We start from the raw sequence: 19,170 nt of genomic DNA, 5'->3' as shown, positions 1-19,170 counted from the left end.
AATGTTTCTCTCTCACATCGATGTTTCTTTCTCTCCCTTCCTCTATAAAATCAGTGGAAACATCTTTTGGTGAGGATTAAAATGTTTTTAAAAGGTGGATTTTGCTTGCCAAATCTCTCTCAAATATTAACATTTTGCCATCACCACCAAAGTCCTTGCATCTAACATCTCTCACCCGGACTTGTGCAATAGCCCTCCAGCTGTTTCATACACATACATGCTCTAGGCCTTCATCAATTGGTTCTTGATACTGTAGCCAGAATAAACTTTTTAAAATACTCATAGGATTATATTATATCTTTCTTCAAAACTTTTTGATTCTTCAGATAAAGATAAAAGTTTATTCCATAACTTGAGGACTATTACATTGTCAGCCTTCTGCGTACCTCTCCAAATTCCTCTCAAACCACATCCTTGTTGGCTTCCTCTGGACTTTCTCTCCTTCCACAATGCTGGCTTCCTTCCACTCCTTCAGAATCATCATTCCCCCTCCCACCAGAGACTCTGTTCTTCCTGTCTACAAGGTCTATATTCCGTATTTGCCTAATTAACTTCTACTCATCCTCAGATCTTAGTTTAGTCCTCTCTCTCATCTATGAAGAGCCATCCTTGGCAAGCCTGATCTTAGCCAAAATTCCTAGTTTATATTATCTTACCAAAATATTATATATTGTCCTGTGCTGCATCTTTAAGTAAAATGTATCTCCTCCTACAAAGGGAGGGGGAGAGATGGTTCTATTAATTCTAGCATAATGTCTGGCATATCATAAATGCTCAATCCATTTTTGTTTCAAGAAAAAAATGAATGGGTATCAATCATTTTCTTGACCCTCTGAGTGCTTCTTATTTTCCATTTGAAGGAGAATCTCATTAGTTCTTGGCCAGTATATGAATCATCTGGACTTGGGTCAAGTACCCATCTTTTAGTTCAATCAGCCATGGCCACGGTAGGATCATATGGATACAAAGAAAGGGCCTTTTCAAGAAAGGGCCATGGTTACAAAGACTAATGAGAGGTATGTCTAAGTCATGCAAATTCTGTAAATAAATAAAATTAACTTCCTTAAAAAATACTTCATAGAAAGAATGTTTTAAGTTTTCAGGTATGTGGGTGTGAGAATTTATACATGCAGGTGCATGAGTGAGATGTGAGTGTTCATGGATGTATATGTGAGTTTGTATTCCCTTCCCACCCACTAATTCTTTCTTTGGGTCACTGACCAACAGTCTAGCTGAAGCCAAAGTTCCAAATGAGAAGGAACCAAAGAAAGCTCTCCTCACAGTGAACAAAAGCCAACTGGCTTTTCTAAGTGAAAAAACAAAACATGATTTAAATATGTACATAATTTAAAAACATAGTAGGAAAAGCTATTTGAAATCATAAATAAATTACTGCATATTGAAAACACTGTATCTTTCAGAGAAGTTATAAAATTTTAAAATAAAATGATCACAATTAAGAAGTATTGATATAGCTTAAATATAATTGCAGCAAATATCATTGCAAAGATGATCTCCAAATAAAATATTTCTTAGTTACTGGCAATCACCCACTTTTTTGGAATAATACTCACCATAACCAAATTCTAAATCAACAAAGTAATTAGAGGTTCCCTTGGAGTTTTCTATAACAGGATATAATCCTAGAGAGCAGGTAAATCAAACCAAATTTGAAAAATAAACTAACTGTTTGGATTTGATGGTCAATAGAAACCATGTGGAGAGAGTGTGATAGTGGGAAAAAACCCTGGACCAGGAGAAAAAGTCGTATACCTAGTTGACTCACTACTTAATAATGAAATCCTAAAAGCGTCTCTGGGCCTCAGTTTTATTGTCTTAAAAGTGAAGTTGGAATAAACGTTCAGTGGTTAAAATATTTCTGTTTGATTGCCAGTTCTCATCAGTTGATAGCCTGGACATTCAGAAATGATCTGAGGTCTCCAACATTTATCAGGGATGCTGCTGTTGTAGGATAAGAAGCTGCCTGTATGCGACGTGCCAGCACAGGACTAGGCAATCTCTCAGCTCCCATCTATACTTCAACTGTCAGGCTGTGTTATGTCAAAGGCCAGTGCTTTTGTGTCCTGACACACAGGCTGTATGATATCAGTTCAACAAGCACTTATTGAGGGCCTACGATGCATCAGCCACAGGAGGATGCAACAAAAATACAAAGATGATTAAGAGAAGATGCCTGCTTCCAAAGAGTTTAAGTCTAGGAGATGACTTAACTAAGGGGCATTTTTATAATTAAAAATATAATCAGGATAACACTTTATGGTCATGGGCATCTAATCTAATTCTAAATATTAAATTAGAGAACATATAGTATAAACTGTTACTGAAGTTAGTGATGTTTTAATTCAAAGGAAATGTTTCCATTAAGCATGTCTGTCTAGAAGATTTTTTTAATGTATTATTTACATCTTCCCATGATGACATTCAAACACCACAAGAACGCTGCCCTTCAAAAACACATGAATGATAAATTAAGAGTAAAGCAGAAAATCTGAAAATTATATTTCACTTTAACCTTGTAATATCCAGTACCTAGTAGATTCTCCTCGTAAATTCTGGCCAACCTGGTTCTCTCAATAGCCAAAACCACTCAGCTCATTCTCCGCTTTCAGAATTTGCTATTAGAATTCCCAGGGTTAAAATAACCTTCCCACTCTGTCCACCTACTCACACTTAACTAATCCATCCAGCAGCCTTAGGTGACTCCTCCATTCCACATCCTCTACATCCACTCATTCATTCACACACACAGTTTTAAAACTTCAGGCACCTATTACATGCCAGGCTCCTGCTTGTATGAGGGATACATGTAAGAATGAACCTGCTTATGCTGTACTGAGGTGAGACTGTCACATAAAAGAGGTTATGACAGAGATGTGCACAGAGGACAAATATTAAAATTAACTGGGAAAGTCTGAGATGAGGTATCCTGAGCTAATCTGAAATGTTACATAAAAATTATGTAGATGAAGAAGGAAATTCCTGGCAGAGAGGAAACACAAGTGAAGTCGCCATGCTGTGAACAGCAATGACACTTTCAGAACCAGGGCAGGAAGGCTGCAGCAGGGAGGTGTGCACAAACCAGTGAAAGGAGAAAGCAAGCAGGCTACAGGTTAGGGAGTTTAAACTTACTCTCAAAGTGAAGGGGTCTTGCTGGAGGGACGTGATCAGACGAATTTTAGAAAGATTCCTCTGACTTCAGTTTGAACATCAGATGGGAGAAGGTCTGACCGGGGGCAGGGAAATGAATAAAGTGGTTCCTGCAGGCATCCAGGTCAGTCGTGATGAGCACTGACATTAAGGTAAAGGCAATGGGATTCGAAAATAAATGAGAAATTCAAAGTATTCTAAGAAGATGAAATCTGTAGGATCTGTCAGTGGCTGAACAAGGAGTTGTAATGGTGCTGCTACCATAATGACAGGAATTACAGAAAAGCATCAAGTTTAGGCAGAAAATCAACAAATTTATGACGGATCACAATAACTTTGAAGTGCCTATGAGACATCCGGGTAGAGATATTTAGGAGGTGGTTAGGTGCACCAATCCAGAATTTGGAAGACAATTCTAATGTAATAATATAGATTTGGGAATCATTAACATAGAAGTATGACTAAAGCCAGGGGTGTGCTTAAGATTGACCAGACATTGCACACAAAATGGGAGGACTAGAAGGTCGAGAGGGACCAAAGGGAAAGCCAACATCTAAGAGTCAAGAGAAGACTGAGTAGGAACATATAGGAAATTAGAAGGCAAATCAGAAGGAAATGGAATTATAGAAGGAAGGGCAAAAGAGAGCTCCATGAAGTCCTTTGGCTCTTATTATAACTACCACTTTTTCATTTTGCACTATTTTGTATTACAAAATATGTAGAATTTTCCCAAAGTATATGTAATGTAATTTTTTTTTAATTTACACTACCTTAACAGATAAAGTACCTGCTCCTTGTAACCTGAGACTATGTTTTTGCTTTGCTTTATTTTGTTTTGTTTAATAATTGCACGTGGGCCTCCAAGTATCTTAAACTATGCTGCCTTTGAGAAGGCAGGGACTAAATAGCCACCTGACTAACTAGCAATCATAGTTCTACTCAGTAATGACTATTATAGCTTAGACCTTTGGAGCTCCAAATATCATGCCATCCTTTTCTAATGAATGTGTCTAGAACAATACTCAGACGACAGTACAGGTGATAGTACCTTTTTCAGACCAGTATCAAGCTTTTACTCCAGATTGGTACATATTAAGTAGCTAGATTTGCCTTAGGGTACATACACTTCTGTAAACTGAAATATCTAGCTTAATTACAAGAATACTTTACTATATTTTCTCAAATTATGTTTTTATGACAATTTTCATGATGATCATGACGAATGTCAAAGTAGAATCTCTGTACAATTTTTACTCTTACCAAAATTTTAATATCCAAAATAAATGAGCCAGCTCATTTCAATATCCCTTTATTTCAGATACCAGGATGTAAAAATATATCCATTTTTTCCCAGAAAAGAAAGGTTAAGTAAGGAGACTTAAGCCCCAATATATTACAAGACAGAGATAGCTAAGGAAGATAAAGCTGCTAAGCTGTGTGAAATATAAAAGGAAAAGCCATTCGATTAACTTTACTATTGTTTTCATCTCTTTCTACTAATACACTAAGTAATCTTTCTGACCTGGATAGAATGCCTGTGTGTGGATATGTACACTACCTTATATTTGAAGAAACCTGATACTTTGATTTATACATTCCTGAGATATTTCAGATACCATCTACCTAGTTTTCTAAAATGTAAACCCCATAGATTGAAAACAAAATAACTAGTGACCTGAATAAAGACCTCTCTGTTGCATTTGTTAAGAGCTATGTTTAAATGGCCAAAACAATAACGGGGCACATGATGCTTGTGTACTTATCACTTATAACTTTAAAATAACTTGGTATTTTTGAGAGAACACTTCTCAAATATCAATCAAAATGCTTCAAGCACAGAAAGTTGGGAGCTAATTAAATAGATGTAAAGTCTAACAAATATAGCCATAAAACTTCATCAATAACTACTACTGTAGTGCTTCCCTTTTATAAATACACATATCATGCATGAGAGCCCATTTAAAAAAGCTAAGCTGTGTGAGACATTTATATCACAGTACAGATCCCTTAATTGGTTTTCAATTCACATACTTTCTCTATGTAAATATAATGGCATCTTCCAGGCAATAATTACCTAGTATAATAGTGGGGAATAAAAAAAATGTATATACTAAATAATATATAAATCATTAGTAAGATATTATCCTTTATATCATATAAAGATATCTGTTTGGTTCATTATGGTTCTTTAAAGGAGCTACTATCTAATTAAGCACATTAATTACTTTCAAATTACACAAAATTACTTCCTATAACGTTACCTTATTTTACTATCTAAACTTCAAAAGAGTTATCAAAATACTGCATTCTAAAAATCTATTTGTCTAAAAATCTAAAAGTCTTTTCCAAACCGCAGGTTGCTTTTTTGCAAGGCCCAAAGGGGAATTTTCACAGAGAGTCCTGTATGCAGTTGCAATTCAGTGCTACTGTTACTTGAAAATGTTTTGAAATTTTACTTTGCCATAAAAGGTAGCATTCCACTGAGGCTCCATCAAAGATAACACCTCCTTCTCAGCAAAAGCCTTTCCATTTACCAAACAATGAGTGTCAAGGCTCTATGTGTACAACTTGTTTGCATTACTTATTGATAAGATATATTTTATCACTGTTAATTGCTTTTCTGAAATTGTAAACGAATAATTTGGGCCAGGGAAGGCAAAATTTATAAGGAAGAAAACCATATAATTTATCATCTACATTGAAACCGAGAGAAAGAGGTACTATCCATAATTATAGCATGAAATAGGCATAAACAGATACTGTCCTGGCCAAACCAACTTGTACAGTCAATTTCCTTTTAAACAATTCTACTTTGTCTTTAAATAAAGGTTTGTGTGTACAGGAAATTTTTACAAGATTGCAATAGAGGTAGGAATATCTAACATCAGCTCTGCAGTATATTCCCCTCTTGCCATCCAAAGGAAACTGACCTAAATCAAAATAAGTATAAATAAGCTTGATATAAGAGTGTGAAAATATACGTACAGAAAACCTAAAACATCCAGAACAAAATCTTCAAAAATTCTTAAAACATACAATCCATTATATGCATCACCCAACAGTAAACCCTCATGAAAGAGAAACTACTAAAGTATATGGCCCTTCATTCAGCTAATTCAGAAAATGAATAATTTATTAAATTCAGTGACACTAAAATCATCAGTCTTTTTCTCTAATTTTTTTTCTAGTAAAAGATGAGGAAATTACCTACAGCTAATTTCTCTTCCCGTGTTTGAATTAGGATTGTTGCCTTTTAGGTATTTCAAAATTTATCATTTTGCCCACATTGCTTTTTGTGCTAAAGACATTTATGAGCTATTTAATGAGAAGGGAAGAAGAATGTAAAGAAGGTAAATGGTCCAGATCACATCCTGGACTCATTTTACCTTTTGTCTCCTTGCCAAGTCCTCACACCGGTAGCTGCAGCCCTGGCCAAACTGCACTGCTAGCATGACACAGAGGGTGGATTATTCTACAAGAACCCATCTCCACAGGACCCTTAGTAGCCGCAATAATCACAGGAACGGATGATCTTAGGATTCTTCTACAAAGCCTCATAAAGTTAGAAGGGCAGGCATTAACAATTCCACTTCGCACATAAAGAAACGGAGGCCAATATCTAGTCATTGCTCTATCCAACTATCTGATGCTCACCTCCCTTTCTGGGCTGTGACAGTTTTAAAACCTACCAATTAAAATATAGTAGGAACTACACCAACATCAGGCTATCAGCAGATTACTATTCTACCCAAACAGCCCCAACGTCTGACCCAATTCTAATACCTGAAATGAAGGTCTTAATGTTAAATTGAATATGATACGATACTTTGTTAGAAATAGCCTACCTAATAATACAATTCAGAACAACAGTAGGGAGAAGAGATAACCTCCTGGTGGAGAAGTATGGTGGAAAATTGCTAAGGTGTTAGAGAATATAAGCAAGGAGATCAGAAAAGCCCCAGGTGCATATGCGGTTAGTGAGTCACCTGCGGCCGGATCTAGAGGGTGGAGGCAGGGGGACTTGGAAAAAGGGTAGAAAATGGCATTTAGCCACATTAAATTCTTCTCTTGCTCCTTTTAATTTTATTCTCTAGACTCTAGTTCAAATGTCATGAGCAAAAGTTCAGGAAGGTACCTAGGTAGTTCTGGGAATTTCAATAATAGTAGAAAACTGCACAGAGTATTGGCAGGATGAGCCTCTCATCAGGAGATGAGCACAAGGCAGAGTGAAATAAGTAAAGTATCCAGCCAAGTGCCTGACACACAGAAGGCACTAAGATGTGGTAGTCTCCTCCCCCATCAGAAGAGGGAAACCAACCATAATGCCCACAGCTTGTTGCACTTATAAAAAGACTTAAAAGAACACTAAAGACTTAGAGTCCATGTACATGGTTGTAGGTTCTATTACTCTAGTTGCCATGTGTCTTGGACAAATTTACTTCAACTCCCAGGACCAGCTCTACATTAGCTAACTCATATCAAAGGCAAAATGTAAAAAGTTGCTTAAAAATATAAAACAGCCCATAAAGATAAAATGAAATGCAACACAATGGACTTCATAATCCATGGTACAAAAACTTATCCATCTGCATTTTACAGATATGGGAGAAAAACAATATTATTTCAGGAATTCCCATATTTGCTATCTTTCCAGGAAGCTTACTATACACGCTGAACGCAAACTGCTCTCCCCATTGAACAAGTTGAGCAAATAACACTCCCAAGATGCAGTATTTCTATTCAAGTATTTCTATTCAAGTCAGCAGCAGCACATATAGCCCACACAGGTTTCCATATCCTACTTCCAATTTAGCAACCTATTTGCTTAAACAACGGTCCCCCTCAGTTCTGGTTGAGAAGGAACACATACAACTTGAAAGAAAGTCAAGACAGGTTGGCAAAACTGTGAACTAATGGTTATTTCTCTTGTCCTCCATTCCCTTTAACACCTCACTTCTTTCATTTTTTTAGGCTTCCCTTTTCTATATTTCCTCTGTGAGTATTGGAGAGCTCAGTACTGAGCATGCACATTTGCTAAGATAGGTTTTTGTTGAAAGTGGAAAACTCCAGAAGATTTCAGGATTAACCTTCCCTCAGTGTAACCATATCCATTCATGGTGTGAAGGAGACTAGAATGAGTGAAAGGTTGTTTGTTTTTTGTTTGTTTTTTTTAATATATCTTTATTGATTTCAGAGAGAGGAAAGGAGAGGGAGAGAGAGCTGAAACATCAATGATGAGAGAGTCATTGATCGGCCGCCTCCTGCACACCCCTGACTGGGGATCGAGCCCACAACCCGGGCATATGCCCTGACTGGGAATCGAACCCCAATCGCCGGGATCCTAGGTCAACGCTCAACAGCTGAGCCACGCCCGGCGGGCCTGAGTGCAAGGTTCTAAGTTTTCTCCCACAGTGGTCTTCTACTTAACATAGCATCTCCTCAGCAGAGTTAGACCCCTGCCCATGGTTGAGTCATCTTTCCCTCCTTACTGTCACCTTTTCCCTTTTCGTTCTTACCCACCCTGCCTCGGCAATATGCTAGAATATTTTTGGGCATACAACATGAAAATCTTTGCAAACCTCCAGGAAAACATGATGCCTGCATCCTTGGGTACTGTAGCCTTACCCTCCCCAGCTGCTCAGTCTCCTTTTCCTACCCTGCCCAGTTGTTGACTGGGGCCTCTCATATTGAGCCTTATGGATACATTTCAGGCCCCAGTAATATCATTTCTGGGAGGGAGAAATAGAGCAAAGAAAAGCTGAAATTATCCGAGTTCTGCTCTTTCTACTTTCTTTCTCCTCTCATGAGGGAAGTGGTTAGATAGTAGGGATGTCTGAAAAGTTAGTGTTTGGTTCCCTGCTAAGAAGAGAGGGAGAAGTCCAAAGTCAATACTCTTTATATAAATCAATTCACACCATGAATTGCAGGATTCGTAAGAAAAACAGAACTTCGTGGAATCCGTTTAATTTTCTTGCCCACATTTACACAAGCAAGTGGCATAACTAGATTTAGAACCCAAAAATGCTTGGGTCCAAGATTAATGGTCTTTCCAGGATAGCACTACGGTGCTTTTTGTTAATTTTGAACTGGAGACTATTCCCCTGCCCTCTATCCACATGAAATAGAGTGTGGGTAAAGTTGCAGACCCTCTTAGAATCAGCAGCTGGACTTCTGAATCAACCTAACCTTTTGCCAAACCACATCTCTGAAACTAAGGAAAGAGAGGAAATTAATTTAAGGAAAAGGTAGGCGAAATACAAGCTTCTTCCTGGTAAGATGGTGTAGTGTGGGGGAAAATACTTGGGATTTAGAATAAAAGGTCTGCACTGTACATCAACTGTAATTTTAAAAAGCACACGTTTTTTTTAAAAAGACCTGGGTTTGGATCCTGATTGGGCCATGTTATATGAGTCAACTGAGGTTATTACTGGAACTCTCTGAGTGTAAGAGGAGGATTTGAGGATCATATGACCTAACTTACCTTCGGCACAGGCTGTTGTGAAAATTCAAATATACAAATATTAAGCTTGAACATAGTTCAACTATCTGCATGTGAGTCAATAACCACTTAGAATAATGGCCAGTGTGAGATAAATGCTCAATAAATGTTAGTAGTTTTATTAAATATTCCAGTATGGTTCTCACTCTCTTCTCAAACCATCCCTTTATTTCTACTTTTTCTCTTCTCTACTATTCTGTAGCTCCTTTCTCTATGGAGCCTTTATAAAAAAGGAATAAGACTTTAGATCTTAATGAGGTTTTCTCTGATTTAGGTCCCAGATACTGCAGTTTTCAACCCATGTACTAGATTGGCTCATGGTGTCTGATGACAGTTACTTAAAGGAGTATTCACTGAGGAAGTTAGGTTTCAAAAAGTCTCCAGAACACACACACACACACACACACACACACACACACGCACCCCCCCCAAAAAAAAACTCTATTAAGATTGACAAAAGACCTTTATTTTCAGATAATTAAATCAATCATTAAAAATTACTTGCAGGAGTCAACTATTTCTTGTAATATACCAATGGTATTTAAAATTAGTTCACTTTGCCAACAAAATGAATTATTTTTATGATAAAATACTTACAATTTCAAATAAAATTTTTCTGAAATCTTGAGGTGAAAGTAGCTTGATTATTCTATTTATACATATTTAAAGACATTATCAAGACCAAATTCAAGTAGTAATTTACTCAAGGCTGATGAAACTATATAACTATATTTTAATTGATATTTTGTAATGTTTCTTTGGCATATTTACCCACCCCTCTTCTGTCTTCTCTGTATTAATGCCTATTTTTATACATCGTGAAGAGGCAGAACATGCACAGTAGGTAGCTCAAGGTGATGGTCCGGCAGTGGTAACAAAAGTGAATTTTAAGTCTAATTGCTCTGTTACCAGAACTTTAGCTTTGTCTGATCTGGTTGTAAATTTCTCAGATATGTGATATGAGGGACCAAGCATTACCACAGAAACTTATCTCTGATTTAACAACTATTTTAAGGCCCGGTGGAAAGCATCCTGTTTTCCAATCCATTGTTATGCAAAGTTTGGAAAAGGTCACTACCTTTGACTATGTGTCATCTGAATAGCCCCTATGGTCCCCAGTTTTTAAGACATAAAGTGTGCTCTAGAAAAATGTACACTGTTCCACTAATTGCAGTCCATTTGACACACTTATGTGGCAGCAAACTGGTATTCCAAACGCTCACTGATCTGCCACTGCACAAAAGGCGAAGACGCTAGCAGTGGAGGCTGATTGATAAAGTTAATGCAGAGGTCCGGAATTGTAGAGAGCTGTTGTGTAACAGCATCACATACTGCAATATTTTGTGAATCCCTGCTATAAAGGAACAATATTTGCAAGCCAGTGGGCAGCACCCACAGGAACAGCAGCGGGAAAGATGTTTTAGACATGAATCGCTAGACAGTGATCCATACTCTTGTCTGTCTATATAAGCCCATACAGTCTTATCATTGCTGTCCTTAGGCAGTTAGCCAGTTTGAGATTCTGTCCTAAAACTCACTGTCTCCCGCTTAAAATCCCACACTCTCTGCCATCCCTGAAACAGCCAATGACTGAGCGTGATGGCCACTACTTGCACTGTGCCTTCCCCTTCCTATCCGGACCCTGTCAAGCAGCAGCAGTCCATGGTTTTCACTGGCTGCTGGAGGCCTCCATCCACCTGCTGTCTGCAGCAAACACCAAGAGGAACAGTAGCAAACCTGTAAATCCTGACCAGCAGAAAAGGTGCCCAGGACAAGTGGCAGGGGCTGCAACCAGTGAGGACAGACAGACTGACAACCAGACAGACAAACAGCAGCACCACCAGACACCATCCACTACTTCCAATCTCAGAAGAGGGGAAGCCTGCAGCACCAGGGACATCATTGTTCCACTAGAGACAGGCAGCAGATTGACGAGGGTTCTGCCTCCCTCAAGCCAGCAGGCTTAAAGTATTTTTTTGGTTTGTTTTTATTTTTGGGATGCGAAGGAGCAGGGAATTCAGAAACCTGCTGCTCTTTAAAGAACCAGGCCAGCTCTGGCCTTCCAAGTTAATGGCCCTTTTCTGAGTCGATAATGAAAGGGCAGGAATGACTGGATTTCTACTCTTTTGCTGTGACCGGACACCCACAGCTCTGCCTCAATATTCCCCTCTCCCATCTGGGTAGCAGTTCCACCAGTGGGGACCCATCAGCCTGTGAAGACAGCCTCCTGGATTCCTGTCCGGTGAGGCATTGCTGCACTGAGAGGAAGCGGAAAAAACCTTTGGTGGCAGCATCTTCACTTCAGGAGGCAATTCTGGGGGCTGGGGGAGAGTCATGCTGGGTGTGCTCCGTGCCTGGCTGTCACCCCTGTTTCCTCCCTGCCCCTTCTTTGCTATCAGCTAATGTAAGATGCAACAGGTTCCCTTTGGCTCCTCATGCCAATCCTGTGCCCCCAGATACACTTCTGGCCTAACCAGGGGACACCAAGCAATTAGTCCCAGGCAGGGTCTCCAAATTCCCTCACCCCTGAGTTGAAAACTTTCCTGAATACATGAAGAGCTCCCGAGGGAAGGGAGGGTTGAAGTCCCCTTCAGCTCCACTCTAGCTGTGATGCTAAGGAGCAAGGAAAACCAACTCTGGATGGCAGGACCTTGTAAGCAGCACAGTGTCACACACTCCTGCACCACCAGCAACGGGCCCCATTCCCTCCCCAGACACAGGACAACGGGTCGCTGGACAGCCGTCCCTTGAAAGGTTGATGGGCTTTAAAGAAGGGGAGATGCGTGCAAATATCCAATCCCCTATTGTACTCTGCTTGCACCAGGAACTCAGCAGGCCCTGGAGGTCTCTTGGAAACCAGCAAAGAGGAACCTCTGTTGTATTCACACCAGACTCCCCATCAGCTTCTCCCATTATTAAGAACTTTGCATTGCCAACGGCATCATGTATAGGTAAGAAAATGTGTCTGCACACAGGTATTCTGTGTAAAAGACTGAATAAAAGGTTAAAGAGAGACTAGGGAGGCAGGTTACCAAAGATGGCAACTGCCCCCCTCCCCCAAAAAAAAGACCCAACCTTGATCTGTGAGGTGAACGAGTACCAAAAGGAACACTAAAAATAAGCATTTTTCTTCGGTAAATGCTGGCACCCTTCGCTGGGGTAACCCCAACCTGCTAAACAACTCCAAGAAGAGAAGAGGAGCTATGCTCAGCACCTCTCTTCCCACCTGCCCTTCCTCCCGCTCCTCCCTGCCCCCTGACCTGCTCCAGCCCAGGGCCCTTCCCCTCGGGTGGGACCGGCTCTTCCCAGCTTCCGCGTTTCCCAGCCCCGGGGGGTGTCCGCGCACCCGACCCTCCTCTGCACCCCAGGCGCCAGCCACGCTCTCCCGGCTGCGGGGCTGGGCGGCATGCCTCCTTCCTCCGGTGCCCCAGCCTCCTCCCTGCCCGAGACCAGCGCCCCCGGCCCGGGCGGGCGCCTCCGCCGCCCCTCCCCCACACCCGGCGGAGCCGCGGGGAGCGCGGCGAAGGGGCCGGCGGAGGCGCGGCGCGGGGTGGCGCGGGGCGGCGCGGGGCGGGGGGCTTACTTGAGCATGGCTTCTTCCTTCTCCTCCTCCTCCTTCTGCCGGTCCATCACTGCCATGATGATGTTCCTCTCCTCCTCGGTCAGGTGGCTCAGGTCGGGCAGCTCTTGCATCGGGGGAGGCACCGTGGGTGGGCGAGCACCGCGGGGCCCCACGGCCGAGGACATTTTCGTGGCCTGCCCGCCCCCTCCTCGGGCTCCCGGGCTCTCAGCTGTCGGCTTCACGCCCAGCGGCAGCGGCGCCCCTGCCTCCCCTCACCGCGGAGCCCTCCCGGCGGCGGCGGCGGCGGCGGCGGCGGCTGCGGGAGCGGCGGCGGCGGAGCCGGGGAGGCGGCGAGCCCCGTCTTTCATGGTTGTTTGCCTCCACCCAGCCCCGGATGCTGCCTTTGTTTTGGTCGCCCTAGCGAGGCTCGGGGCTGCCCGGCCGCCTCCCGCAGCCCAGCCTCGGCCGGCGGGGGCGGGCGGACAGGGGCGCGGCGGGCGCGGCGAGGGGGCGAGGGCGCGCGCCGGGCTCCGCGGATCCGGGCGCCGCGGGCTGGGCGCGCGGGGCGGGGGCGGGGCCGGGGCGGCCGCCGAGGCTGCTCCCGGGCGCCGCTGCCTCCCGCGCGGGGCTGCGGGAGGGAGAGGGAGAGTTTGGGTGTCAGTTAGGCGGAGTCTCGGCGGCTCCGCTCCCGGGTGAGGCTGCTGCTCTCGCAGACGCAGCTGCCCGCCGCTCAGTCCCGGAGCCGCTCCGCCCACGGGCGCCCACCCGCCCACTCCCCGGGTCCGAGCCGCGCGTGCCCCAGCCGCTCCCCCTGCGCTCGCCGGCGTGCACCCCACATCGCTCTATCCCCAGGCACCCCTCGCCGTGAGTCACCCTCCTTTCCTGGTCCCTGGTCTATGTCATCCTCGCCAGCCCTGTATTTTCCTGGGTTGCGTTCATCTTCACTCTCGTTACCATCTTCATCGTGGAGCATCCGTATTATCTGAGCACCCACAGTGTTCCGAGCAGCAGGATGGAACACCTCTGGCTGTGTGTCCCCCCCCCCCCCCCCCGACCATATCTTTCTCATGACTAGTCAAGTGTGTATAGCCACAACAATGTAATTTTTAAAAATAATTTTGATATACACACACCTCCAGCAGCCTGGGTTTTCCGGGTGCATTGCATGCAGTGTCTTTCTTGACCCATCCTCAGTAGGACTGTTCCGCAATTTATCCTAATGTATCCTCAAGATTCCCCGCAACACTGCAACTCTTCAATTTGTCATTTTGGGGCTGTGGGTAGCCCTATCACATCGTATTAACCACACTCCTCCGGTGCTTGCAAATGAATGATCTACTCTAATTTTTCTAACGATGCTCGCTATCATCACGGACTCACTTCTTAGCCTCTGTGGGTGCTTCTCAAGACACACTGATCCCAGATAAGAAAAACACTCAGCGTATCATAACGTGAGAAGCTTCTGCTCAACACCTGGCCCAGCGGTAGGCATTAAGGATGAGCTTCTCTGGTTGATAAAGGCAAACATAAACAGACAATCTTTCCAACACAGGTAATGATATCAGTTTTGAAACCTGGAGAGTGAATTTTCTTAATAATAAAAGAATCAATATAGAGAAGGGTTCAAACTGAATGACAATTTTTAAAAAAAAAATTTTTAAATCAATAGTAAGGAGAGAATTGGTATGCTTCCCTCCTGGGGAATTCTTTCTGAGTTCCAGGAGGAATCTAGTGCTAATATTTTCCCCCTCCAAGCCTAATTTTGTTAATAAAGAGGAAGATGATGATGGTATTTATGGATCCTAAAGATCCTAAAATCTTCAAGTTTAGGGTATTTAAGGTTTTAACCACTTGATCTACCATTGAATACAGGTGTTGCTTCTACATGGACACATCTGTTTGAATACTTTCAGTAATGGGAGGCTTACAACCTCTTAAATGGATTCCTATGTCTAAACCCTTCTTCTACCTCAAAACCTTTCAGCTATTCGAGTTGTCTATTATGTCATCTTCAATTTTCTCCAGAGCAAACCTTCCAATTTATTCAACCAGTAATGGCGTAGCATAATTTTAAAGCTGGCCGTTGTAGTCACCAGCCTTTGGACTTACTTGTGTTTTTTCACTAGCCTTCCTGAGCAGTGGTATCAAGAATAAATGTAAAGAACCAAAATCAGTGTCTGGCACTTACTATTGCTTTATAATCATTATTTTAAATTGCACAACTGAACCTTGGACTAACTTTTTGGTAGTCATGTCAGTTATGAGGATATCACTGAAATAAACACATAGGCCACTAAAATGTCCAGTTATTTTGCATAAGTTTTGCAGCCTGAAAAGATTTCTTCTTTCCTCTAATTAAGCAATGGATGAAATCACTCTAATCGGCATCTTGCCTTCATTTTTAAAAAATTTAACCTGTTTCCCTCAGATCAGCATATATTCAGGGGGCTGGGGGGAATAGTTTGAATTCTGACTCTACCAGTGATTTTATTAGTACACTTTTTCTTATTTCTTGCTCTTTCTGGGCAATGTATTAGGTTACCTCTCAATTATTAATGTACAAAGGGGAGTAGAAATGTAGATGATACAGTCATTCTACCAGATGCCTGTGTCTGCTAGTCAATGTGGAGATGCAACAGACCAAGGCCTTGTCCTCAGGAGGTTTCCAATCAAGTTGGTCCTCCTGAAATTCCTCTAAGATACAAATAAAGGAATAAACCCTCAATAGACATTAGAATGAGCTGAATAAAGCCTTTGAAGGCAGGGGCTTGATGAGCATTTAACAGTGGTCTTTTTATTTTAGGGCTGCGATAACAAAATTCTACAGACTGGGTGACTTAAACAACAGAAATTTATTCTCTCACCGTTATGGAGGCTAGAAATCCAAGATCAAGATGTTGGCAGGATTGATTTCTTCTGAGGCCTCTCTCCTTGGGTTGTAGGCAGCCACCTTTTTTCTTTGTCCTCACATGACCTTTTCTCTGTGCTCACCCTCCCTGGTACCTCTGCTTCTACTTATAAGGGCATTATTCCTACTGGATTAAGGCTCCACCCTTATCACCTCATTTAACTTTACCTCTTTAAAGGTCTTATCTCCAAATATAGTCAAATCTTAAGGTACTAGGGATTAGGGCTTCAATGCTTGAATTTTATGGGGGCACAATTCAGTCCATTGCAAGTGGTTTCCATTTATTAAAATTATTTTGGAAAATGGTGATTGATGTGTATTATCTGGATGACTTAATGAAAAGAAGTCTGGTCTCGATCATCTTATGTCCATGGCTGCTTTCTTGGGCACCATAAGCATTTATGAAATCAGTATGTGAATAAAGGAAAAATGAGTGAATGAACTGACCAATAAGTTAGTAGTTGCCATGGTGTAAACCATCAGGGTTTCCCCTTTGGTCAGAAACTAATGTCATTCATTATGGAAGGGTTCAAAACAAATTTCTAAAATCCAAGAGACATAAACTTTATACATATTGAACTCCAGAAAAGCAGAACTTACCTGAACTTAGATAAGCAAGCAAACACCCAAAGTAAGTGCACCAAAGTATGTGCCACACATGATTACTTCCTAAATAGACTCTACAGAAAAGGTTCAATAAACCTAGAAACATATGTACAATACCTCCCTCCTAGAAATTTACAAGTCACCTTAACAAGTAAAAAGTGTTAAGAAGCAATTATTTACTTCAGTAAAGAAATCTCTTTTACTTGGTTTGGCCTGGCATTTCCCAAGTGTGTTTGAGCTGCAATAGAACTTCATTCTCCCCTAAAGGAGAAAACATGCTTCAGACAAGCTTTGGAAAGAATCCTGACTTACAAAGCTGGTAATCAAAGATGTTATCGAGAGATCATGAAACTTTCAATATGATTCTCTTTGCCCAACCAATAATATCTGTAGAAAAACGTCTTAAATCTCTATTCATAAGATATGTATGTGGTACCCTTAAGGTCAAAACTAATATTATGTTTAGGGTACTAGTCAAAAACGATGACTTAGACAGACTCGTTTAAAGTAAGTTTGTTAACTCTCCACTGATACTATCAAATCATCATTTCTCAAAATAACTCTAAAATTGAACGCCACCGTTAACTGTTAACTTAATAGCTGAGATTATAACTTCAGAGTGGAAAATCATTAAAATGGAGTCAAGTTGAAATCCTTACTCTACTGTTTGAAAGTTGTAGTTGGCTTAATCCTGTCTTCCCCCAAAATTCATGTCCACTCAGAACTTCAGAATGTGACCTTATTTGGAAAAGGGCCTTTACAGATGAAATTCATTAAAATGAGATTATATTGTATTAGAATGAGTGCTAAATCCAGTGACTACCATCTCTATAAGAGGAGAGAATGCTCAGATAGACATACAGGGAAGAAGGGCGTGTGAAGAATAGAGAGACCCACAGAGAGGAAGGCCGTGTGAAACAGGCGCAGAGAATGGAGCTCTGCTGCCCCAAACCAAAGAATTCCAGAAGCACCAAAAGCTGGAAGAGGGAAGGGAAGATCCTCCTCTAGAGGCTTCAGAGGAAGCATGGGTCTGCGAACGGCTTGATTTTGGATTTGTAGCCTCCACACTGTCTGTGGGAGAATAAATTTCCGTTGTTTTGAGTAGTCTGTGCAGTTTGTAGTACTTTGTTACGGCAGCCCTAAGAAACAAATACAATAGTTCTGTGAGTTTGGGTAGATTAGTAAACCTCATTTAGCCTTATTTGCTCTTCTATAAAATGCAGATAACAATATCCACCTTCCAGGGTTTTGTCAAGGATTAAAGGCTGTGAATATGTGCTGCACCTGCTTTGTGCTGGGCACTGTGAATACGAATATGAGAGGGAATGATGCATATAGAGTAATGGCCCTGGAGGGAATTGGCAATCTACAGACTATGAGCCCAAAGCAGCCAATAGCTTGTATTTGTGAATAAAGTTTTATTGGAACACAGCCACACCCACTGATTTATGTATTATCTATAGCTACTTTCATATTACAATCACAGAGTGCATGCAGCAGAGACCATGTGTCCTGCAAAGTCTAAAATATTTACTATCTGCCTTTTTACAGAAAAAAGAGTTTGCTGACCTCTGCTTTAGATGCTTACAATGCAGTTGGAAGAGAGAGACATAAATAAATAAACACATAAGAACAGTTGGATCATGATAATTGCTCTAGAAAATAACTTGCCAGATATCATAGGGAGTAAACTGTGGGAAAAATAGGTAGTAATGGAAGTCCTAAGAAGGGGTCCCTTGAGCAGAGATTTGAAGGAAAGAAGGAACTAGCCTAAGAAGACTGGGCACAGAGTGTTATAAGCTGAGGAAAGTGCGAGAGACAAGCCTCTGAGTCAGGAAAGGGCAGCGCTCTGGAGGGACAGAAAGTAGGCCAGTGAGACAGGATCATTGTGGGAAGAAGAGAAAATGGCAACAGATGAGCCGATAGCGGGCCCAGCCGCCACAACAAGAAGTGCTGTTTTATTCTTGTGCAATGGGAAGCCGCTGAAGAGCTTAAACGGGGAGTTAAATGATATGATTTCTATTTTTTAAAAGATTACTCTGCCGGTGGCGGCAGGAGAACGGGTGGCAGCGAGGAGTGGGAGCAGGAAGCCCGCGCAGGGGCGATTCGAGTGGCTTGGCCGGTGTGGTGCAGTGGGAGCGGAGAGACGTGGACCCGCTCAGACTCGCTTCTCAGGCGGGACCTAGAGACCCGCCGGCGGAGGGGCGAGGGTTTGTGAAGGGCAGACCTGAGGACGATTCCTGCTTGGGGCTGAACAGTGGGTGCATGGGTGGTGGCTCCGTAGGCCGAGACAGGGAGTGTGTGTGCACGAGTGTGTGCATGTGTGTGTGTGCGTGTGTGTGTGTCTGTGTGTGTGTGCGTGCGTGTGTGTCTGTGTGTGTGTGCGTGTGTGTGTGTCTGTGTGTGTGTGTCTGTGTGTGTGCGTGT

General features: G+C 42.2%; 1 protein-coding gene across 1 annotated transcript in view; it reads right to left on the bottom strand.

The window, feature by feature from the left end:
* Positions 1-13,430, bottom strand: part of LOC107531619 (regulating synaptic membrane exocytosis protein 1-like) — a 197,725-nt gene extending 184,295 nt beyond the window's left edge. Inside the window, exon 1 of the mRNA XM_087817474.1 lies at positions 13,251-13,430. Coding sequence (XP_087673600.1) covers positions 13,251-13,414 — 164 coding nt within the window. The 5' untranslated portion in view covers positions 13,415-13,430. The remainder of the gene's footprint in view (positions 1-13,250) is intronic.
* Between the last annotated feature and the right edge of the window lie 5,740 nt (positions 13,431-19,170).

This window comes from Miniopterus natalensis, chromosome 5, assembly GCF_054644295.1.
Source record: "Miniopterus natalensis isolate mMinNat1 chromosome 5, mMinNat1.hap1, whole genome shotgun sequence".
In the NCBI taxonomy this organism is placed as follows: Eukaryota; Metazoa; Chordata; class Mammalia; order Chiroptera; family Miniopteridae; genus Miniopterus; species Miniopterus natalensis.
This window is presented reverse-complemented; position numbering and strand designations above follow the sequence as displayed.